Source organism: Mus caroli, unplaced genomic scaffold, assembly GCF_978045245.1.
Source record: "Mus caroli unplaced genomic scaffold, Mus_caroli_1 scaffold_7, whole genome shotgun sequence".
In the NCBI taxonomy this organism is placed as follows: Eukaryota; Metazoa; Chordata; class Mammalia; order Rodentia; family Muridae; genus Mus; species Mus caroli.
Window position 1 is genome coordinate 92,690,790 of NW_028227262.1, and position 25,796 is coordinate 92,716,585.

At 39.8% G+C, this 25,796-nt stretch overlaps 1 protein-coding gene across 5 annotated transcripts in view; it reads left to right on the forward strand.

Annotated features, from left to right (window-relative positions):
- Pde1c (phosphodiesterase 1C) overlaps nt 1-25,796 on the forward strand; it is a 575,927-nt gene that overhangs the window by 455,550 nt on the left and 94,581 nt on the right. For all 5 annotated transcript variants that reach the window (XM_085840595.1, XM_029478709.2, XM_085840594.1 and 2 more), the window contains 5 exons: nt 13,048-13,161; nt 14,582-14,764; nt 15,673-15,739; nt 19,740-19,856; nt 21,005-21,145. In XM_085840595.1, coding sequence (XP_085696721.1) covers nt 13,048-13,161; nt 14,582-14,764; nt 15,673-15,739; nt 19,740-19,856; nt 21,005-21,145 — 622 coding nt within the window. The remainder of the gene's footprint in view (nt 1-13,047; nt 13,162-14,581; nt 14,765-15,672; nt 15,740-19,739; nt 19,857-21,004; nt 21,146-25,796) is intronic.

Below are 25,796 nucleotides of genomic sequence, written 5' to 3' on the forward strand. Positions count from 1 at the left end.
TTTCTTTCTTCTCTAGCACATCTCTTTGTTGACTTTGTTGCACTTACCTTACTATAAAAATAACTACATCTATCCATTGACTCAGCTGGTGCAGAGGGAAAAGGCTGAAAGAATGAAGTAGGGGAGGGACCAGGCCAGAATTAAATGATTTGTAATAAGTCTTAACATTGGAGAATTTGAATCCTTTAACTTTGTCGGGAGGCAGAGGCAGGCGGATTTCTGAGTTCGAGGCCAGCCTGGTCTACAAAGTGAGTGCCAGGACAGCCAGGGCTACACAGAGAAACCCTGTCCCGAAAAACCAAAAAAAAAAAAAAAAAAAAAAAACTTTGTTCTTTAAAAAAAAAAAAAAAACTAAAACATATTGTTTCTTTCTCTGCATTTCTCAGTGAATTTTAGAGTTACTATTAGTTTTCACCAAATGATCTGTAAGAACTGTACTTGGTATTAAAATGAATCTACAGGTAAGTTTAGGGTGACTTCCTATTTCTAAAATGTTAGGTTTCTATAAACATGGATAATTACACCACTTATTTAGGCTATTTAAAATTCTTTTAGTAAGATATTACAGTTTTCTTGTAGATACAGGACTTTAATATTTTATGTTTAAAAATAGCTTATTGATCCTTTGAGAAGTACGGGCAGTGTATTTTTTCCTCATAAGCTTTTCTTTTGTGTGTGCATGCATATGTTATTACACGCATGTAGAAGTCAGAGGACAATTTGAGAGTTGGTTATCTGTCTTTCCACCTTGAAGCTCTATGAGATAAAATTCCATCTTTTCCTTTTCTTTGTTCTTCCTCTTCCTCTATCAGGCTTGGTGGCAGCCATTTTCAGGGGATGAGGCATCTTGCTCACCCATATTTAGGACTTCTAGATCTTGTGTAAGAATCACTCTCACATATTTTTCTAATTCTGGTGTCTTTTATAGATGCTATAATTTACTAATTATTTGAGTTAGTGAAAACTTCTCATATAATCTATTACTACCACCACCATCACCACCACCACCACCACCACAATTTTGCTAGCATTTACACACAGGGTCTTCTGCATACCGAGTGTGCAGTGTTCCACTCAGTTATATCCCAGTGTTAAAGATGTCACAACAGGCACACTAAATTTTGAGCTGGATCAACAGGAGAGCTTTTTATATTTTAATATTATGTGTGATGTTTGTTGTAGTATTTTGTTGTTAAACACACATCAAATTTAGGGAATTTATTTTTATTACCTTTTATGTTTTTTGCTTTCTAATCACTAGGAAATGTTTCTCACAGCATTGTACAGATCAGGTGTTGCTTCTTTTCTAGTCCCTTTAAATCAGCGAATTATAATTATTTTCTGATTTTTAACCAATTTTGTTTCTGTGTTTCTTTTCTTTTTTTTCTTTTTTGTTTTTGTTTTTTGTTTTTTGTTTTTTGTTTTGTTTTGTTTTTTCGAGACAGGGTTTCTCTGTATAGCCCTGGCTGTCCTGGAACTCACTTTGTAGACCAGGCTGGCCTCGAACTCAGAATTCCGCCTGCCTCTGCCTCCCGAGTGCTGGGATTAAAGGCATGTGCCACCTTATGCATCACTTGCCATTACCTTTAACTTATTAGCCATCTGATTTTTGTGTCTGTTCAACTCTCCATCCTAAACTCCTGGCCACTGTCCTATGGGAGGTCCTTGTGAGTTTCTTGTGGTGAGCAGTACAGATGAATCTAGTAATAAAGTGACACGGGAACACAGTTCTCTTGGTGGGAAATTTAAACTATCATGTTGGATTCAACTTACTTACTAGGGATAGAATTACTATTTTATTTTTCTTATGTCAGTTTTGATAAATTAAGTTTTTAATAGAACTTTAAATATTCAGTGTATCCTTTGGGTGTTTACATAATATGAGGTTATATTCTGTTTTCACTGTTTGTATTGGTTATTTGTGTCTTTCCTACTTTGTCTTGTTCAGGTGAACACAGCTTTTGACTTTGGTGATCATTTCTGCTGTTGGGCTCATTATCTGCTCATGCATCAAGTTTGCCTTTAGTTCCTTTATGCTAACTTGCTCCATTTCATCAGATAGATAATGATGCAATTCACTGTCAGAGGCTCTCCTGTTCAAATATTCTCACTCAGATTATACATCTCCTTCTGAATACTGAGTTATATGCATGCCACACGTTTTGATATGCCACATTTTCATTTTTTATCTATTAAAGTATACTCTAATGTAAGGTTTTACCATGAGTTTGTTATGAATATATTCCTGAATTTCAAAACATTAGGGTATTTCCAGTCATTTTATTTAGCTGTCTTTTAAAACTTTATTTGGGTCTTGGCAAAATGTGTTCAGATTTTCTCTGTGGTATGGCAGAGATCTGTTCAGATTCCATATTTCACAACGGCTTAGAGGAAAGGCATATTCCACTGGAGGAGCTGCAGTGTTATTGGTGTTGTATCTATTGTGTAAAGACATTTGACATCTGTTGTAGCTTTGTGATATTATTCTAATTGATAAATTGTATAGAAATATATAAAAGTAGCAATGAATTCTTTGCTTGACTGACAAACTCACTGGAGTCCAACAGCTCGTTGCAACAGCTATTTGTGTGCCTCTCGTTTGCTTGTGGATTGCAGAGTAAAAGGCAGAGATCTACTTTTGCCAGTCATTGCTTTTGTTGGTGCTGCATTTGATATGTTTGACATATCACACAGTGAGCTGGTGACCACTGATTCACAAACCACATACTCTACATAAGCTCCCTCCTAGAAACCCTAAGAAGCATGCAGCTTTAACCCAGTGCTATGTGATACCCTATCAGAGTAGCCAAAGCATTATCATCTTTGAGAAAATATTTGCACCACAGTCTTCAGGCCATCTGACAAGACTGATAATAGTGAAAACCCATTCTAAAGCTGTCCCTTGAAATCCATGGATATTAGTTCCAAAACTAATATCCATGGGTTTCCTCACTGTACATAACCAAATCTGTGGATGTTAAAATGCTTTTGATAAATAGTATAGAATTTTCCCATAACCTATAAGCATCTTTTATATAAGAAATGATGTCTGTATTAATTATAATACAAATTAAAATGCAAATGCTATAAAAAATCTGCTTGGCTGTTCCTTAGGAAATAACAAGGGAATGGTCTGTGCATATTTACTAGGGGTGCATGATCTTTCTTGAATGTTTTCTATTCACACACGCAATCTGTGCACGTGCAGAACTAGCTGTACAATAAGCATTGTGCCCCTACAGTCTGATGCTACTTAGGCTGATCTTTCTAAATCATCAGATTTTTCATGCCACCCTGCTTCTCCTTGAATACATGTCCATCATTAATGCTGCCAGAGAAACCTGGATTGCAGTATTTTGGCATGTTGTGGTTCCATTTCTGACATCTAAAATTTCCTCTCTTGGTGTGCCCGAGAAATTTTGTAAACAAATGGGTTTTTCAGGCTGCTGTCCCAGGCTAGAGTCTTTCCATCTCATCTTGTGTCCCTGGTTGTCCTCTCATAAACCACATTAAACCTGCAGGCCACCTCTGATTGTGGCCTTCTCTGGGGGAAACTATTGTTCAATAGAGATTCCTCTCCTTCCTTTCTTTCTCGGATCATCAAACTTCTGCCATCGTGTTTACAGACCTCCCTCTTGAGAACCAGTAATCTCTCCATGCTTGGAACCTCTCACTGTGTCTGCACAGAGAAGGCACTCTGAAGAAGGCTAAATGTGGAACCCATGTTTTAAGTACACCGTTACAATCAGTTCCAATGATGGTAAAAATGAACAAATCACTAGAAAAACTGATGTCTAGGTATTACCATCAGATGACTTTAAAGTCTAAGTCCTGATTTACTGTGGGGTACCCTTTTTAAGAGGAACAATTTTGTTTTCTACAACATTTAGGTGAGTACCAGGGAACAGGGTCAATTTGGAGAGAGCAGGGTGTAAGGTACAGATACATGGAGGTGATGGCCTGGAACAGACTCGTTTTATCAGTGCACATTGGGGAAGAGCTGTAAGAGATCAAATTCCCTTTCTAAAGCTAAACTAGTCTGAGACAGTAAGCATAATGGACCATATGGGCATTTTAAAAGCTATTTGTCCATCCCTGAGGGGGATAACCTTGGGCAGAACACAAATATGAGCAATCATGTCTGTAATTTTTTATTTTTACTTTTGCACTTTTTGATTATCTCAGTCTCTCTCTCTCTCTCTCTCTCTCTCTCTCTCTCTCTCTCTCTCTCTCTGTCTCTCTCTGTCTCTTTCTCTCTCTCTCTCTCTCTCTCTCTCTCTCTCTCTCTCTCTCTCTCTCTCTCTCTCTCTGTCTCTTTCTCTCTCTTTCTCTCTCTCTTTCTCTGTGTGTGTGTTGTTCTTGGAGATTGAATCACCCAGGATGCCCATGCCAGGCAAACGCTTTATCATTGATCCGTATACAACTCCTGAGGATTTTATACCATAATGGGTTTAAGCTTAACAAATGTACCTGCTTTCCAGGCAGCGGCGTTGGGCCATTGGCTGTTTTGGTAGGCTTACCGGGGAGGGGAGCCATGCATAGTCTCTCCTCATGCAGGTTGTTTTTAAGTTGTTGAATATATTGCTTCCTGGTGAAATCTGAACAGGATTTAGGGCAGGGGGTGGGGGAGAAGAGACTTTTTTCTACCTCCACTAACTTTTGAATTCTGAAGGCAGCATTCAGACTTTTCTTCAGTTTTTCCTCCTTCCATATCTTTTTAAAGTAAATTTTTCATCAATTCTTATGTATCTGAAACATATTAATTATACTTTCATATAGAAAGATATTTCTGTTCTAATAACAACAAAACAACTGCTGCTCATGTGTGTTGAATTATTAATCGAGAGAACATTAGTGAGAAGGTTTATCAGTCAAAGTAGGAAATAACATTCAGCTCTTTCCAAAGAAACTTTCAAATTGTTGCCTGAAGTTTTCATCATTAAGTCCTATGGGGGCACCATCTAGGTGACTAAGAATACTCGTAACTTAGGTTCAGACTGGCACTGTTTCAGATGGGTGAGAAAACATTTGGTTGACAACTCCGGTAGAGACTTTGAAGCTTTGATTGTTGTATATTGTAGACAATATGAAATTAAAAACTCCATAACATCTACGGCATTATAAAGTTAGGAAATAAAAGAACCTTTGGCCATGTGTTCTCCTAGGGTTTATACTAATAGTGCTCATACTGGGTACTGTAAGAGCGGCTGGGACTATTCTTTATGGAAGCCAGTTTTCTTAGAAGGCCCCAAACCTAGCCAAATTCTAAAAGGTACACATTCTTATTATATCTGAGCATATGTCTTTATGCATTGCACATACTGACCAGGTCAGGGGACTCTGGTCCTGTAATTTGTACTGGACTTGAATGTGTGCAGAGCTGAGCAGATGCTGCAGGTCATCAAATGCTTTGCAGGAAAGCAGGTGATGGCTTGCAGAGAGTTTGTGAGAAGAAATGAACAACCCATATGAAGATGCATGGGCTCATCCTTGGCAAATTGATGCACAGCTTCCCAGAGGCACGGTGCCAAGGTTTGAAACCACAAACTCTTCCTAAAATGGTGTTGCAGGTTCATTCTGGAACTCTTACTGGCAGCCACAATGACAGAAATGGATGGAGTGCTGGAAACTATGAGCGCTGATAGACTATTTTTATTGTTGTATATTTTCTTTGCCCTCCTTTCTTCCTTCTCTCTCTCCCTCTAATTTTCCTTTCTCCTGCTTCTCCCTCCCTCCCTTTTTGCTTCATGAATTCATTCATTTTGGGTGCACATGAAATGAATTCCCATTAAACACCTGGGCTATAAGTTCTTTTGAGTACTAGTAAAAAGTTAAATAGCCTTGCCTTGCTTTGCCTTGCCTTGCCTTGTCTTTTTTTTTTTCCCACACCTGAAGAAACATAGTATTTTTATTCCTTGGAGATTATATAATAAGAAAAAGCAAGTAATAAAAAAATTACAACTTTTCCATCACTTCCAAATGTGCCTCCTACCCACTTGTAATCAATACAGTCTCCAGTCTTCAGCGATTTCCCATCTCCAGTTTTCTTAGATCTTGCTTCTGTCAATCTTTCAACAGAACTTGAGTCGTGTGCATAGTTTTGTTTCTCAAATTTTTTATATTACATAATAAGTTGAGTCTTACTTATATTTTTCCTCCTAGTTATTCTTTTTTTTCCCTTCTTCTTCTAATGGTGCAGTTTTAACAAACAATTCTCCAGAAAGAAATTCAGCAAGAAAAGGTAAAAATGATTAACATGCTGATTTGGCACAAGACAGTAGCTTTTCCTTTTTTTCCCTTCCTTCCTTCCTTCCTTCCTTCCTTCCTTCCTTCCTTCCTTCCTTCCTTCCTTCCTCCCTCCCTCCCTCCCTCCCTCCCTCCCTTCCTTCCTTCCTTTCTTCCTCCCTCCCTCCTTTCCTTCCTTTCTTCCTTTCTTTCTTTTTCCCCTACCTTACTCAAAAATTCAGTCTTTTTAAATTTAATTATTTTTATACAATATATTTGACTAGTTTCTTTTCCATTCACCTAACTGCTCCTAGATCCTTCCCCTGCTCACCTACCTTTATGCTTTCTCTCTCTCTCTCTCTCTCTCTCTCAAACAACAACAAAAAGAGATACAGTCACACAAATGAAAATCAAAACAATTTAGTAAAAAAGAAACAAAAAGCTCTTTCTCCCTCTGTCTCTCTGTTTCTGTCTCTGTGTCACACACAGATAGACAGAGATGGAGGGAGGGAGGGAGGGAGGGAGGGAGGGAGAGGGAGAGGGAGAGGGAGAGACAGAGACAGAGACAGAGACAGACAGAGACAGAGACAGGGACAGAGCGAGTTTGTCTTGGCCAACTATTCCTGGGCCTGCCTGCCCTTAAATGTGTTTAATATACCCAATGAGATTCCATTTAAGAAACTGATTTTCCCTTTGCACCACATATCCGTTACAAACTATTTTTTGGTTTAGGGTAGGACCCTATGTCTACTTGCCCTTCGGTATTGCAGATGTGTCTGGATTGAGCCTGTGCAGACCTCATGCCTGGGGCCAGTCCTTGTGAATTCCTATGTGCATCATTCCTGTTGTGTCTGGAGGACTCTGCTCCCTGGGCATTGTCTGACACCTCGGACTCTAATAATCTTTTCTCCTCCATTTTGGCTTAGGTTCCCTAAGCCTTGGAGAGGTGTGGTGGAAGGGGTTGAAAAAGACTTCTCATTTAGGACTCACTGCTCCAAAGTCTCTTACTCTTTGTACATTGTCAAGTTGTGGGTCTTTGTGTTAATCCTCCATCTACTGCAAGAAAAAAGCAAGGGTTGAGTGATACACTGACCTATGGGTATAACAATGTGTCACTGGGAGTCATTTTATTGCTTTGCTCCTTAGCAGAATAACAGCTGTAGATTTTTCCCTAGGGCCCATGACCTGTCTACTCTCAGGTTCTTGGCAACTTTGGAGGTATCAGGTATGTCTTCCATCTCATGGAGTGGGCCTTAAATTGAATCAGAAAGCGGCTGGTCAATCCTATAACATTTGTACCAGTCACTCCTATAACAGTTGTGCCACTATTACCTCAGTATATCTTATAGGAAGGGTGCTATTATAATTCTCTGGATTTGTAGATTTGTGATATTGCTGATTACCTTTCTCCCCATACAGTGTGTCAGTGTGTGTGTGTGTGTGTGTGTGTGTGTGTGTGTGTGTGTGTGCCTCGATAGTACTATGTTTCCATGTGGTTTTTGAAAAGGCCTTTAGGTCAGTTGTCCTTCTCCATGCTCCCTCCTTTACTTTTCTCTACCATTCACCTCCTCACTTAACCCTTCTATTCTAGTTACCCCTTTATCTCTCAGTAACACTGTACTCTATTTCCTCTTGGAATACTGGTTCCTTACTCTATACCTATTCTCGGCGTTTATTTGGATTGTAGCACACATATTGGAGGCTTAAAAGTTAAGATCCACATTGAAGAGAAAACATACAGTATTTGCCATTTTGGGGTCTAAGCTATACCTCACTCAGGATGAATTTTTCCAGCTCATCCATTTACCTACACATTTCATAATTTTATTTTCTTAACAGCAGAACAATATGTTGTTGTATAAATGTCTCACATTTTTCTTATCCAGTTGCCAGTATATGGTCTGGCTATGCATCTTTCTTAACATATAGGCTAGCACTTAATTGAGACCTGGTCATTATATTCTTTCTGGAATGAAGTTGCATGAAAAATGGGCAGATATTCTTTACTAGGAAAACATAGGAAGCTATTCAGTCCTTCCTGGGCCAATTTTAACAAAACTGCTACCTCTAACTTTAACAAAGATGCTATAAAATGGGGTTATGAAAGATTCCAGCTACTTTTCAGGCAGCCAGTGGTGATATAGATTCGGATCTGGGGGAAACCTAAATTTTGAGGGACAGGAAAAGGTCTTTATCCTAAACAACTTTATTAAGTTTTTAAAAAAATTTTATAGATATTTTCTTTATTTACATTTCAAATGCTATCCTGAAAGTCCCCTATACCTTCTCCCCCCCCCCTCCCCCGCCCTGCTCCCCTACCCACCCACTCCCACTTCTTGGTCCTGGCATTCCCCTGTACTGGGGCATATAAAGTTTGCAAGACCAAGGGGCCTCTCTTCCCAATGATGGCCTACTGGGCCATCTTCTGCTATATATGCAGCTAGAGACAGGAGCTCTGGGGGTACTGGTTAGTTCATAATGTTGTTCCACCTATAGGGTTGCAGACCCCTTCAGCTCCTTGGGTACTTTCTCTAGCTCCTCCATTGAGGGCCCTGTGTTCCATCTTATAGATGACTGTGTGCATCCACTTCTGTATTTGCCAGGCACTGGCATAGCCTCATATGAGACAGCTATATCAGGGTCCCTTCAGCAAAATCTTTCTGGCATATGCAATAGTGTCCAGGTTTGGTGGTTGATTATGGGATGGATCCCCAGGTGGGGTAGTCTCTGGATAGACCATCCTTTTATCTTAGCTCCAAACTTTGTCTCTGTAACTCCTTTCATGGATATTTTGTTCCCTATTTTAAGGAGGAATGAAGCATCCACATGTTGGTCTTCCTTCTTCTTGATTTTCTTGTGTTCTGCAAATTGTATCTTGGGTATTCTAAGTTTCTGGGCTAATATCCACTTATCAGTGAGTGCATATCTAGTGAATTCTTTTGTGAGTGAGTGTTTTGAGACTAATGGGAACTAGTTGTTTAGCAACTGAGAAGCTACTTTAAAGCATTTTGCCTAAGAAAGAACAGCGCCATTAATTGGTAGCGCATTGCAAGTGAGGATGCAGAGGAGGTAGAGGGAAGTGGGCTGAGGAGCCAATGGATCAGCATCCCTGGCATACTGTGTACCTGCTCAACAATGTAATTAAAGAGTCAGGTTGCCTAAGGCTCCAGAGTCTGTTGACCCTGGGTGTTGGATTAAATTGGAGCTGGCCAAAGTGGGGGTGTGGGAGGGCTGGCTATTTACAAAGTTACTAACCATTTTTTAAAGGAACAACCCAAACAAAAACTCTTATTGTCGTTTCTGTTGTCATGTTTTGTTTCTTTTAAATTCCTATTCTCTCCATATGCTCACTTTTTAACATCAGTTTCACTCTACAAATCTATGCTTTCCTGAACTTTCTTGAGTTCCTAGCAGATGCTTCCTTGGCAAGCTCCATTGGCAGTGAGCTCCTCCTCTGCATTCTGTGTGCCATAGACAAAACTTCATTGCTGACTCTTCCCTGGGATATTCTTGTGTTGTTTATCATCTTTATACCAAAAGAGGTGAATGTGTCAAATGGATGGTTTCTTTTTCAAACTAGTGGGTTAAACCCTGATCCCATGTTCTCTGCCAGGACACATCTTCAGCCTAGCTCAAATGCTAGAAAACTAGGAAGATATAAATATGTGTACATTTTCGAGTTGTGGAAGTACACTGTGTGTGAATTCTTCTCTGGGTTATTAGTCCCCTGCGTTGCTGACTTCCTGCTGACTGAGATGCAGAAGTTTGGGGCTTCCTATGCTGTGAAGTGTGCCTGCAGATTCTAAGTGCTCATTGTTTTCTCAGGTGAAGTGTGACTTCTTCTGGGGCCTGTTTTCCATGGCAGGGCAACCAGAAACTCCTCACTGCCTGCTTCTCTTGATATTGGACTTTCCTGGAAATGAGATTAGTTAACTATAGTGGAGTAAGCCAAGATCTCTCTGACAGTCCTTTCAGTCGTCTCCTGATTAGAAGGTGTTAGCCCGCAAGGGTGGCACAGGTGGTGCTTATAATTAGAAATAGAAGCTTGCTTCTCATTGCTCACTTTCTGTCCCATTATCCTGCTTGGAGCTTCTGTTTCATTGGTCAGTTCTAAAGAAGTCATCTGCTTGGTAAAGTTTATACTTAAATCCAGGTCCTGCATGCATCCAGGAGCCATCTCCTATGTGCAATCAGGAGCCATCTAACTGGACACGAAAAGCAACTATGTTACAGAGCACTTTCCAGAGTGTTCCTTCAAGCTGCTTGTTTCTCTTTTCTGGAAAGTCCATGAATTACCACATGTATTGTCTTCCATACAAATACACAACAATCCTTCCACACAGGCATATGGATGTCTTCAGTTATCCCACATTGTCCTCAAAAAATTAATGCCACTGTACAGTTGCTTTCTGGTGTGTGGCAAGGGAGAGGCCTAAAGCCAGGTTGAATTTTTGCTACTTCTTCTTGTTATCATCACTATCACTATTAATTATTTTCCTCTTCTTTTTGTTTTATCTCATGTGCATTGGTATTTTGCTTGCATTCATGTCTGTGTGGATTCTCTGGTACCAGGGGTACAGACCGTTGTGAGCTGCCCTGTGGGTGCTGGAGTTGGAACCCAGCTCCTCTGGAAGAACAGCCAGGGCTTTTAACCACTGTTTCTCCAGCCAGGAATTTTTGCTACTTTTAAAGCAATGCGTTTTCTTTTCTCAAACCTTTCCCAGCTCCTTTTTTTTCTTATTCTTTGGAATCAAAAAGTATAATTGTGTATGCTGAATTTTTTTCTTTTCTTTTTTTTTTTTTTTTTTTTGGTTTGGTTTTACTTGATCTGTTCTCACTTGCATGTCTAGGGTTTTTTGGTTTTTGTTTTGTTTTGTTTTTTTGTTTTAGCATACACACATTTTTATTTTGATTACAGCTGCTTCTATTTAATCCCCTGGAAACTCTTACTAGAAGGTGGCCCTTTCAGGTTTTATTTTATTAGTTATAGTTCCCCTCATTTTTCCCCACTTTCCCCCCTTGCTCCTAGGTTTAAGGGATTAGATGGGTGCTAACAAAACATTTATGCTAGGTTTCTGGTAGAGTCTCCAAGGGCAGAATGTTTTTAAAGTTTGAATTTTTTTCTCATTTACTTTTTCAGCAGAAAGCCCTGTTTCTCCGTGTCTGAGCTCCCGAGAGAGAATCAGCATTGGCAGCAGGCTTAGCTGGGAATGTATTTTGCTTAAAAGTGTTTGTTCTTAGTAAAAAGTAGCTCCGGTCCTTGACATATCTCTGGTCCTTGACAGACAGGATGTTCACTGAGTGTGAGAAATGGGCAGCCCCTCCCATGCCCACATCTTGTCTTGTTCTAACTGTCCAGTGTCCTTCCTGGTACTTTTCACAAATGTAGCTCACAGGCTGATGGGCATCTTCAGACCCACAGGGACTTCCACAGACTAAGCTCTGTATGTTGGACATTGCCAGTCAATACAGTAGAGACTACCCTCAATTAAATCTTATCTGTATTCTACACTAGTGAAATTCTTGGGAGACTTAAAACTTGAAGAACCAATTATTTTGCCCACTTTTCAGGGTCAAGGTAGAACATTTTTTCTCAAAAATTTTGAGAAGAGTAAGGTATAAGTTGCCAAGTACCAGGGTATTGGAACAGTCAAATGTCGTAAGTTTCCAGATTCAATGGCAAACCTTGTCAAGTAATTCACCTATTCTGTCGTGCTAATGCAAACTTATGGATACTTTGATATCAGACAGGTGAGGCAGACTGCATAAACCCACATACAAAAGATGCGTGACAGTCATCTTAACTGTTCTGGGAAGACTTTTCTTGTCTAACCTGTGAGAACTATGACCTCTGACTAACAATAGTGACACTAGTTATATCAATAACATCATACAGAATTACCAAGAATTTCATAGTCTATTAATATTATCACTAGCATTTGATCTTTATGTCAACTTCCCATCCTTGTTGTGTGGTGGTCTATTTTACAATCCTCAGAGATGTTGCATAGCTTATCTGATGTGCAGAGTGGATACTTTGTGAAGCAAAACTTAAATCCACATTTGACATTTGAGTCTGTGCTGTCTGTGCTCAAACCATTGGCTGTCAAACAACTCAAAGAGGTGCTTGCCGCCACAGCTTCTGTTCCTCTGCTTTGACCACCTGCAGACATTTTTATCACCATTACCCACAATGCCCTTCTCTGTTCCAGTGATTCCTATGTAAGGAGAATGTGCTTCTTCATTTCTCTTGGACCACCCAGAATCCTCAGTTTACCAGGAATCCTCAGTTTTGACAGTTATGTCATTACTGTTCTCCTTACAGACATTCTTCCTGTCTGCTGACATAACTTCCTTGCATCTGTTTCCCATGGCTATCTGTGGCTATAGTGGAACTCTATACCTTCTCATGAGTCTTGAAACATCTGGAGGCTGTGGGGCTATGGTTCTCTGTGTCCACTGCTGAGCAAAGTGCCTTTCCAACAGAGGGAATTTCAGAGATGTCCAATGGTGTTTGAGCTCTTCAGATGGCTCTCTATCATACAAAAGAGACATCTCTGAGAAGAAAATTGTCAGTAATTTAGAACCTTCATAACAATGAATGCGTACTGCAAAATGTTGGTTGTGGACAGGGCCTGGCTAGAGAACATTTTTATTCTTACTTTATTATTTCATAAATTGCTCTTTTATCACTGCTACTTTTTAAATTTCAGATATATTGGAGTGAAAAACAATATCCAAGACTATAAAGCATGTGCTATCAGAGTTTTAGAATTATTCTTTGATTCCTTTGTTCTAATAACGTCATCTTGTCTCCTGTAGGTTACGGTCTTTGGTCAAGCAATTAGAACGAGGAGAGGCCTCTGTGGTAGATCTTAAGAAGAATCTGGAATATGCAGCCACAGTGCTTGAATCTGTATATATTGATGAAACAAGGTAAGCTAGAAATGATGATGCTAAGAAAGTAATGCTATGTTTTCTGCCCATCAGTCTGATCCCATCCCGTACTGTCCTCCTTCCCACAACCCTTTCTTGTGGCAGGTCTGGGGTGTGGTTCAGAGCTCTGACTCTGAAACATCAGTTTCAACAAAGAAAGAGCTAGAATTATTGTTTCCTCAACTATGAGAGGACCAACAGAACTTACTGCACAGATGCCTGGGATGATAAAGTGGTGTCAGAGAAGACAAGGCAGTTCTTAAAGCCTGACAAGGTCTTTCCTGCTATAGAGTCCACTGTGACAGCCCCGCATGTACCACATTAGGCTCAAATGAGTGTTTGAGTCCACCGTCTGCATTAGCAACTGGAGGTTCCTAGAGTGATCCAATCCCCAGTATCCCTCCCTCAGCAAACATTTCCACTTAAATTATACAAGCACTATAGCAATTGTAGGCACTGAAATTGATTTTGAAAGAACTAGAACCGCTTTCCTTTTGGAAACTGTCAAAATGTCCAATGTGAAAGTCCCTCTAGTCAGACAGGCTCCTCGCTATTTATGATGTCTTACTTCACTAAACTCCAGGCTGAGGATTTCAGTACAGTTTATAAGTTGTTGAGCTTATATTTTTAAGGATGCAATTCATTACTAATATTAGGAATTTAATACTACAGTCTTTCCCCCTTTACCCAAATGAATACATCTAAACAAACAACAAGGAAAAAAAAGCACCATTATATTGATGTCCATTTTAATTGTGTAATTTTAATAAGCCTTAAATAGGTGATATTCATTTTTTCCCTTGGTATACTTAGTTCTATTATAATTATTTTGTTCCTTTCTAGTGCTCTGACATCTGAATAGGTTAGGCCATTCAGAAAAGCCTATTCACAGATGACTAAAGTCACTGGACTCAAATGAAGAATTGCATTGTTTGGGAAAGTTTCCTTGAATTTAAAAGTTCATGTTTCCATTATATCCTATTGAATTAAAAGGGCATTCCTTGGTATCATTTAAAATCATTTCTTCCAAATACTTGAATGTTGCAATTTGTGCAATAGTTTTCACCTTTAGTGATTTCTCTCAATACAGTCACTGATTGGGTCTTAGCTTTTTACACTTGGGCTTTTGGAGGATAGGCTAGATTCATTCAGCCAAAGGAGACCCATCAGTAAGACCAACCTTGCCAAAGTGCACTGCTCGCTCTCTCTCTCTCTCTCTCTCTCTCTCTCTCTCTCTCTCTCTCTGTGTGTGTGTGTGTGTGTGTGTGTGTGGGTTTGGGTGTCTGCATGTTCTGTGTCCAGTTTTATATCATGTTTCTGTATCTGCATTTCAGATAGATAGAGAAAGAGAACTGTTTCAAACAGAAAATTCTAGACTCAGATTTCGTCTCAGTGCCTTGATTGTGTGTTTTATTTCCAGGCGACTGCTGGATACAGAGGATGAGCTTAGTGACATTCAGTCAGACGCTGTGCCTTCAGAAGTTCGGGATTGGCTGGCCTCCACCTTCACACGGCAGATGGGGATGATGCTTAGGAGAAGCGATGAGAAGCCCAGGTTCAAGACCATCGTCCATGCGGTACAAGCTGGGATATTTGTGGAAAGGTAAAGGTGAAACTCATTGGTAAACAAGGGCCAAGACAATAAGAAGAATACCAGGTCCTATGGCTGTAAGCCTTCCCTTAATGTAATTTTTAATTAATTTTTGTATTTATTTACATTCCAAATGTTTCTCCCTTTCCATCCCCCTTCCCATAGCCTATAATATAATATTGATAACTTATAATAAAACTCAAATTTCTGAGTAAAAACTGATATTTTAATCCCCATGGCATCATTAGGACAAAAGTTCCCTTTGCTCAGAATTCTCATCTTGAGATTTTAGATTAAGTTCAGCCTCATTTTTAAAGTCAGAAGTCATCTGATGCACATTTTAAAATATATAAATAGTATTGGAATAGACCAGTAGCACACTGAGGTCGCTGACCAAGGGAAGATAGTTTACTGAAGGACTCTGAGTTCCCTGAGACATAGTTTGCTAGCTTTTTGATGCTGAATAATTCCCTACAAGAAATAGAATTATTTTTTTATACCAGCCCCTATTACACACTTATGCAATTTAGAAGTCCCACGTTGATGATTTCAAAGTTTACCAGGGACCTTTCCTTGCTTGCTTTAGAGGTTCTGGAGAGAAGCATTTCTGCTGGGTCGGGCACACTGGTCCTTTGTCCATCATCGAGTGCAATGCTGTGCACTATCCCTGCTGTCCCGCAGCCAGGCCACATGGTCATTTTAGTAATTTAGTGTTTAATATGGGGCACATGAACTTAATTTAACTTTGTTTCCAGTGGCTTTGAGGTTGCTTTCATTTCTTTTGAACTCTTCACTTGAGTAAGTTTGGAATTTCAAGTTCTTTGGGTCACCAGATTTGCAGGGTGTTTATCACTTGTCTTTATGTGTACATCCATTCATTTTAAGCTGTTACATTTTGTTTTCTCCTTCAACTTTGCCAGAATGTACAGACGGACATCAAACATGGTTGGGCTGAGCTATCCACCAGCTGTAATCGATGCATTGAAGGTAAGCCTGATGGGAAGGCTTATATGTAAGTGGAAACAATAAAGCAGCTACACTTGCCCTCAGGAAACAATAGGGTTTCATCTCTGCCCTTTCTCTTATTTATACCTCAATCTTTCTTTTTTAAAAAATCCGTTCTAATAGTAGTGCTGTATTCTTAGTCTTTTACCTCCTAATTTTTTCTTCTAAATTAAGCCCTGTGAGAATTTTGTTTACCCAGTGATCTGCTGTGATGCAATTCATGTAGCAGTAGCCACAGATCAGCTGCAATAAAGCAAAAATGTTTAAACTTAGGAAGAAATGTGTTGCTTGTATCTAAATCAGTACTTGATTACCTGCTCCAAGTTTATGTTGTAAGATTAAAACCAAACCAAACCAAACCAAAAACAAACAAATAAAAGTATGCAACCAAGACTGAGAAATTTTTAGGAAAAACAGAATCAGAGTTAATCAGAGCTGAGGCTTGCACAGTGTTCCCAGCCCATAGTGCTTTCTTGGTAACATTCCATGATGTGATTGTTTTCTCCAGAGAGAGCCCTTGTCCCCCTCAGATATTCTGCTGTTTTCCTAAGACTTTGCACTGAGCCAACCATTCCATGGGAAGTCACTCAAGTATGATTTTGGATTAGGCAGGCTCAACCCTGCACGGTAACCCCCTTTCAGGCTTACAAACCTGACTTCCAACACAGATGTATTCCTTGAGGAAGTATGGAGTCAGATTCAGGGGTCTGAAGTGTTCCTGATGCATTTCAGTCCCAAGGTGAGGTTGGCTAGGGCACGGTGATTTGGGCTAGTTGATAATACTTTCTGTCTGCACTGAGCACCTGTCCATTTGTGCAGCAGCAGCATGGAATTCTGACTTCCAGTACTGTCTATCTCTGAAACATGTACCAAGTATAATCTGATGATGTTTGCAAAAGATAAATTACCTGCTCATGAAAAGAGGGTTGATGAGTGCTTCTTAAATAGCTTCGTGTAAGAAGCAAGCCCCATGGGGCCATTCTGATTGTACGTTCATGTTTTTCCTTCTTGTTCAGAGACATCCACTGGCTGTGTTTATAGGTTCCACGCCTCTCTTTTCCTGTTTTCATTTCTTTCTCCTCCCCTCGTCTTAAGAGCAGGAAGGATATGGTGAGGAGCCACACACCCACATGCTAATGGCCAGCCCATCCGTGTAGTTTATAGTGAAGTTTCCCAGCTCGGCCGCACTGCAGAGCCACTTCCTGAGGCCTGTTTCCTAACACCCACAATGAAATTGCATTGATTTTCATAATTGAACTGAAACATTCAGCATAAATCTTAGGAGCATTAGAGGGCAGTTTAAACCTTTATTTCTGCCTCTGTCACAAACACAGATAGGTTCACCGATAGCAGGCTGTTAATGAGAGTGTATCTTCCAAACTGGAGTCTCTCTATTTTTTTTTTTTTATGAATAACTGAAAAGTAAAAAGTAGAACACTTAAGGAAAAGAAACTCAGAAGTCTGTGTCACCTGAGAGAAAGACACTTGGAGTAGTGAGAGCAGGGGCCAGCTCGTTCCAAATGGCTATCTGCCCTTCATGTGTCTGCTGATGTGTGCCTTAAGGCCAAAGCTTTTTCCCTTGACCCCATTGTTGGTTGAGAAGGTTCAAGTCCTTTCTACAATGTACAATCTTTGCAGTTCTCCACACTTGCCTTTTATTAGCACGTGGATTGGAAAGCACAGAGACAGAGTGTCTTTCCTTCTCTGTGTCTGTTGGGGAAAGGTCATTTGCACTGAGCTGCTGGAGTTTATATGAAAATAACTACTGATTTCTTCTAGTTCCAAAAAATTCTCAAAGACTGAGAGAATTCTGATGACTAAAATTAACCTTTGTGTTATGGCGTGTTTAACTTTTGCAGTTAATGTGTGAACAGGGCATAAAATGACATCGAAGTAAGAGAATACGTAACAACTGATGGTCTAGATTTTGACTGGGTCGCATGTCAGTACTGGTATTGTCTCCACTTATATTAGCTTCTGATTTCACTGTAGCCTTTGGGGTAGGGCTCTAGATGCACAGAAGTGACTTGTTCTTTAGAAGAACAGTTGTCCTGTAACTCAGGAATCAGCCCCTTGGATAAGCTTTAAATGGGAGGAGTTAGCAATTTCCAGTTTCCTATAGGCTGTGCTAACTGGGATGTTCTCTTATCTTAACTACAATTGTCCCTGGGCAAAATTTGATAAAAGAGAAAGCATGTTTAAGGCACTTAAATTCAGTTCTCATTAAAATGTAAATTCCAGGTTTAGTATCCTTTAGAGGCCTACAGCCTCCTCAATTAGTACTTTCAGTGAGTCCCTAAGTGGCTTAGAGAAAGAATAAAATTCAAGAACAACAGTTAAGATTTTCTTGAAATGAAGGCCCTGAATGAATACCCACTCCCATACTCATTTCCTGGAGCTGTCAATGTCTTTCTCATGATTGGTTCAGACTGGTGGCTAGGACTCCAAGCTCCAGGTTGTGGGTAAATTTTGGCATCTATGCCCAGGATCCTCATTGGGTACTTAAGGTACATACCCTAAGAATCACAGAGTGGGTGTGTTGGGTTTACAGGTGCCATCTGTAGGTAGTAATCTCACATGAGAGATTGGCAGTAAGATTATTAAGTAGTTCTCCTACCATGTGATACTGGACACTTTGTCCCTCCCAGGCTGTCTTGTGTAACACTAGGGGACATATGATTTTTTTTCTAGAGTTGGGGGATTTGAGGATTGTGTATTAACACTTCACATCACAGCTTTCATTATTTTAATGAGAGGTTAATTATTGCTAAATGAAGTGAGTTCACCACCAAGTTTAAATAGAAAGAATTCAACTGAGATCCTCTGGTATATTTTTTAACCTTTATATGATTGCTTTTATCAAGTTTAGCTTCCATGAGAGAATCTCCAATGGTCTTGAACATGATGGCTGGAAGTGTTAGTGAAACAGGAGCACAGAGATGGGATTGAGGGGTCATCTTAGGATACACTGAGCCTTTCATGCTCCTCCTCATTTTCTGATGCCTGCAGTACCAGCCAACCCCTGGCTTTCAGTATTTGTGATCTCTTGTGGGTCCTTGTTATCAAGAGAAGGTCAACACACATCCTTTAACTATGGAAGGAATTCCCATGCTATGTTAAGCAAACCAAATGCCTGATGATGTAACTATGGTTTAAACACACATTTGTTTATTATGGCCACAAGTGGCTGGTATTGTTGTGGCAAGAGCACACAGGATAATGTTGTCATTAATTCTCCAGCCAGTATTTGTTCACATACAGGAATTTGATGGCATATACGGTGCCATCCAGTCCAGTTTTTACATTTACTTCTTTCACCAAAGCACTATACCAATTAGAGAAATATGTTACCAGATTCCTGGCTCCAGAAAGCCTTTTTCTGTTCATGAAATGAATGTTTTCTCTTGGGTTTCAGCTTAGCTATTGAAGTGTAAGTGGCAATCCATTTTTGTGTTCAGTATCATAAGATGCTTCTGAACACTTTTAAATGAGTTAACAGTGTCAGCCCTGGGCTCAGAGGATGTCATTACATAGGATGCTAGTGGATTGGAGAGAGTTTACAGGAGCTATGTGCCCCGGCTGGTTTGAACTCAGACTAGTAGCTGATGGAACTGAATGAAGGAGCCTGAGAGGAGACCTCAGTGTAGAAGGCTATATGTCCTTTTCCCACTGGTTTCCCAAGCATCTGCTTCCAATAGGCCTTTGAGGAATTAGGTAACTGTCCATTTTCTCATCTGTACAATGCAACTACTAACACCACCTAAGAATTGCTTGATAAATTACCAGCCATAATGCCTGCCAATATTTCTGTTAGATAATGAATGTCTTTGATATTTTTTAACAGTAAATGTTCTTGTATTACCACACTAGAAAGCAACAAAGAGTCTTTAGAGCCTTGCAAGTGTGGTCTGTAGGTGCACTCAAACATGGGTCAATTAGTAGTTCATAGGTGATGTGAACTAATAGTGCTTTCTTCCTGTAGGATGTGGACACGTGGTCCTTTGATGTCTTTTCCCTCAATGAGGCCAGTGGAGATCATGCACTGAAGTTCATTTTCTATGAATTACTCACACGTTATGACCTGATCAGCCGTTTTAAGGTCAGAACCTCATTAAAAAGTTAAACTGTGTCCATCCTTATGTGACTGACTTCAATGGAAACTAAGGGAATCCTTTAAGTAGATAGGAAACTGCTATGGGCAACTGTGGATACCATTCTGGTGGGACTGTAGTTTCTTATTTCTTGAGGTCTCCTTCCTTTGCATACTGACTGGTAAATCTTGCTGGAAGGCAGAGACTGGAGACCTATCTTCTTAGAAGCAGTGCCTGCAGTAGCTGAATCTCCCATAGGTGCTGCCTGCCAATCTCATTTCATTACAATTATGTGCACTACTGAGCAGTCTTAGAAAGACAGCAATGGAGACAGAGTAAGTTCAACAGCTTCTACAAACTTTCCCTCGCCTCAGGCTTCATTCACACAAAACTCTCACTTATCTGTTACAGAACACTGGTATTTCCCAGCCACCCATGCTTCAGGTTAATTTCTTGCTTTAAATAAGGAGACATAATCATCTCCAGGGTCAGGTTCTCAAGGGAACCTCTATCCAGTTGATTGTCTCAGACTTCATGCATCATGTGGATGAGTCTCTGGGAAATGCAGGTTATTTTATACACAAATGTTGATCTGTGGACAGAGAGTGTCTATCATTTCTTGAGGGCTGTATTGAAGCATGTGCTTTCTGCAGTTATTTACCATAAATAAGTTATAGCACTGTTGTTTGTCCTTCACTGTACCTACATCAGAAGGCTTCAAGAAAACATAGGTGCTGGGGACACTTTTCTCAGAATAAAGGCTGTATGCACCTATATAACATCTCTTCTCTTGGGATTGGAGAAAAAGATTAAAAACAGATGAATGACAAAGAAATGTGGAACTTTAGGAGTCACCAATAACAGGGTTGCATATTTACACATCAACCCCCCCCCGTTTATATTTTAAACAAATTGTCTTAGAGATGAATCTGTATAGTTTTTGGCAGTTTGTAAGATGGAGTGTTCTTCACCCAGGGATCTAATGTTAGACTTCAAAAGTATCTAACAGTTTTACCAGGGAATTTTATTAACTAAGAAACACTGTGGCTTCCTCCTTTGATCTACAATAGCCCTCAAAATAAGCAAGGCAGGGACCTTAGTGTTTCTCACAAGATAGTCCTGTCTTCAGTGAGTGACGCTTACTGTTCTCTTTCAGATACCCATTTCTGCACTCGTCTCATTTGTGGAGGCCCTCGAAGTGGGTTACAGCAAGCACAAAAATCCTTACCATAACCTGATGCATGCAGCTGACGTCACACAGACTGTGCATTACCTCCTTTATAAGACAGGAGTAGCAGTAAGTACTGGCAGGGACTCCCATTGGTGTTCCAGCTGTGATGAGGGTGAGCTTGAAGAGGATGCATTGCCTTGTGAACTCCCTATTTCTCAACATCCCCTGATCACTATGGAGAATGTTGGGGCATTCTGACGTGCTCCCTGAGCGTTATGGAGAGCCTGGGGGTTCTCCGCAATGTTCTCCCTTGTTCTGGACTCATTAAAATAGATCATGACCAATTAAAAAGTATTTACTAGAACTAAGTACATATTTCCACCTGTAGAGGTGGCCATCTTGACTCATGGCAACTGTCAATTAACAATGATATTTACTGATTCTGAAATTATATTCAGTAGAATTGTCTACCATTACTACAACTCATATTTGACTTAAACTACTAGGTCTTTTTCAGAAGCATTTTGGTTGTTTACATCTTAGGCATTTTTGTAAAGCTAAGGGTCAATCTTTATTTTGAATCATTTGAAATATTATTATGACTCTACCTTTCAGCTCTTTAAATGGATTCCCGATGTCTCTTTTGTAATACATTTTATTAACTCGCTTGCTCAAGTTGATTGTGCTTTTGAATCTCAACTTTCAATTTTGTTTCTTTGTTTATTGTGTGTGGGTATGAGAGAGTTCTCATATACTACAATAGGTATGTAGATGCCAGAAGACAATTATAGGAATCAGTTATCTCTTTCTACCTTGCAGAGGCCAGGAGCTGAACTTAGCTTGTAGGGCTCATCAGGAGACACCTTGTCCACGGAATCATCTGACCAGTCTACTTTGCTTTTTTACCTCCATATAAACCATTGACTGTAATGTGCATAGATTTGGTGGTAAAGAGAAAAATCCCCAAAACAACGAACAAATGAAATAGCTTTCCATGCCTTTCTGCATTGAGATTACCTTTAGAACACCTATAGAAATTATTTTTTTCACGTCTGAATTTATAATATGCCAAACTTTTCATTTCAGCAGCTTGCACTGGGGCATCTTTTTCTTCTGTGAGGTCCTCTCTTCTAGCTTAGGAACAGTTTGTTTCTTCTCAGTGAGGATCATCTTAGTGTGGCATGGGTTAATGTGGCCACGAGTGCTGTATCTCTGGTACATGTTTTGTTAACTTGGGTATGTTCATCACCTAGAAATCTGCATCTAACCCCATAAGCTCTCATGTGCTGTCTGCACCTTTGAACACACACAGAAAAAACTGAGCACTGCTTGTGGGTCAATGACCACAAGTCTAGCCCCACTGTGCGGACTTGATCACAGCTTATGACTCCACTGGTATTGATTCTTGAACTATTCTATGGACTGGCGCTGAGGCTGATTATTTTTCTACAGATCTCTTAGAAAAAGTAAAAAGGCAAAACAAAGCAAAACAAGCTAACTAACAAAACAGTCACAGGAATGGCACTCACAGCTACTTCGGCATGATAGCTTTCAAATGCTGGTAGCACTTTGGATATGCACACAACTGACAGCCTGGGACATTTGCAAATGTTTTCAAAATGAAAACAAACAAAGATTTGAACCTCTTGATTTACATGCTTTTCTGGGTCAAGAGAATGGCAATCTATTTTCGCAGGTCTAGTCAGGCCTATGAGGGTAAGACCGTTTGGGCCTGACAATCAGTCACAACCTCATGCACACATGTCTTTTCTGTTCAGTGGCTCATTTTAGTAGCTCACTGAATTAAAATTTAGAATACAGGGGAAGGAGTAGGCTTTGCGGCTAGATATACTAGCTATAAATCCCTGCTTAATTATTATTAGATATTGTGACCTGTGATAAAAAAACTTTAGTCTCTGTACCCAGATTTCCTCTCTTCTGAAATGTGAGAAAGATTTTACCTTAAAGATGACTACAAATAAGGTATCAAAAATATTGAGTATTTTCTTCCTCAACTTAGAATGGATTAATACCAGATTATTGTAGAATTTCCTTCAATGTCATTATCATATTCTAGTTTTTATTAAATGGCTCATTTTGAAAGATAAAATTTAAGAAGCCATCCCAAAATCAAAGAGAACTTGTTTTTTTTGTAATAACAAGAGTTTCTGCTCAGACCAACAACCATATAAAATGATAATTCCATGAACACATGGAGGGAAACAGATGTCCACACCCAAAATGACTCATGATGATGTAGACTGAAGCAGAAGAGCATACATTAAGTCAGACCTGTGAAGACCCGGACTGACACAGAACTGTCCACACTAAGCCAGACCTGTGAAGACATGGACTGACACAGAGCTGTCCATACTGAGACCCATGATTAAAAAAAAATGTACGAGATCATCATCTATAAAGAACTCCGAAACTGAAAAAAAGGAAACTGTAAAACTCCAAGGGCTCAAACCTAACATTTGAATGAAGTAATATATTGTGCATTATATTGAATGGATGGCAATTTTCCTCAAAATAATAAGTACTAATCCAATTTTAAAAATTAATGTGTAACTTGATAACCCAAGTCTGAAATTCATATAAAATGTATATTTGCTATGTACAATAAAACACACATTCCTGTAAAGCAGTGCTCAGAGTGAGGAAATTTTCTTCTATCCCTGAAAAATAAGTCCCTGTGTATTTTGTTATGGTTATGGTGACTCTAGCCAACTAGTACAGTGACACAGCCAAGCTGGTCTCTGGTCTGGCTTCCTCTTTTTTTAAATTTATTCTTATTTTTTAATTTTATGTGTACAAATGTTTGACTGCATGCTTGGTGCCCATGTCATAGAGCTTTTCATATTTTCTGGAACCGGAATAATAGGGAACTGTGAACTGCCATGTGGGTGCTGGGAACAGAACCCAGGTCCTCTGCAAAAGTAGCAAGGACTCTTAAACAATGAGCTGATCCTTCTATTCCCCCGGGTCTGACTGCTGTGACCATGCACTGAAGTATTTGACTATAATTCTCCAGTTACCTTTGATGAAAGAGAACTCCTCATACCTCAGAATCCTTATGGGTGTGTACTTGAAGGTGATACACAGGCTGAAGCTGAGGCAGAGTAGTGCCCCGAGCTCATCCAGTCAGCATATTTTAGTCCCTCTCATGCACAGTATCCTATAGGATATAAGTATGAATCAAACAGCTTCATCAGCTTTAAAGAAAGACTCTGAAACATTTATGCTAATACAAGCTACCACTAACTTGTATCGATGGTATGGCTGGCCAGTGAGCCCCAGGGATCTGTATGTTTCTATCTTTCTAGGGCCTGAGATTGCAGGTACCACACATGGCTTTACTTAGAACTCAGGCCTTTGTTTTTATATTACAAACACTTTATCTACTCATCCTTCTTTTTTTTTTTTTAAGAATTATTTATTTATTTTATTTTATATGAGTACACTGTAGCTGTCTTCAGACACACCAGAAGAGGGCATTGGATCCCATTATAGATGGTTGTGAGCCACCATGTAGTTGCTAGGAATTGAAACCATGACCTCTGGAAGAGCAATTAGTGCTTTTTTTTTTTTTTTTTTTTTTTTTTTTTTTTTTTTTTTTTTTTTTTTTGAGGCAGGGTTTCTCTGTATAGCCCTGGCTGTCCTGGAACTCACTCAGCCTGTAGACCAGAAATCTGCCTGCCTCTGCCTACCAAGTGCTGAGATTAAAGGCGTGTGCCACCACGCCCAGTGAGCAGTCAGTGCTCTTAACTGCTGAGCCATCTCTCCAGCCCTACTCATCCTTCTTTCTATGACCTACAACTTGCTCCTCTCTCCCTCTCCCCCTCCCCCTCCCCATCCCCATCCCCTCCCCCTCCCTCTCCTTCTCTTTCTGTGTTCTCTGTGGGTGTGGGTATGGTATGTACATGACATGTTTTTTAACTATCTTTTTTTGTGTGTTGGTTTGTGAAGGAAGCAATAAAACAATAATGTAAAAATAGAAGTTGCTGTTCACACAGCAGAATCACAACTTAATTAGAATAATGTATCCTGTAGAGGTGGAAATTAACTCATGTCCATTTCCTTCAGATTTCCTCTGTTGTCTATAATTCTTCTCACCCACCCACATACCTAAGACACAGCTTGCTTTTCTGAGCCACACATGCCACAGTCTAAATTATACCACCTCCAGGTGTCAAGGCAGCTCTGCCAGTGTATTGTCTGTGACAGATGAATTTAGAAGATAAGCAAATATCACAATCAGGTAAACCTGAGACAAAAGTGCCTGTGGAACTTAAATTTCTGACTGCTTATATTTTGACTTAAAACCTCTGCATTACAGTAGTTAAGTTGGAAAAAAAACAAGGAAATTTAAGCCATATTAAAGTATGAATTCAAATTTTCCTAAAAATGTCTTCTTCCACCTTTTCCATTTTTTACTTTTACCAAGGATGCCATCTGTTTCTACCTAGGGAGTGTTGAGTACTGGTGCAAGGTTGGGAGGTCATGCATAATCTGTTGTTCTATTGATTATAACTTCTTTTTATCAGTACCTACTGTAATTCAGCAGTAAGTCCCATGGCTTCTACTTCCATGCTATTTACACATGCCGTAAGAATCTTTCATTCTTCCTCTCTATTCAGACAGGTATTCTTCCTAGAGTGTTGGGCTGGCTCTGCTACTCTATGGGACATAAACACTAATGCCTGATGAGCTGGTTTGCAGTCTTCATTCACTCTGGCTTTTAATGGCTGATGTTTCTGAGGCCCCCAGTCTGCCC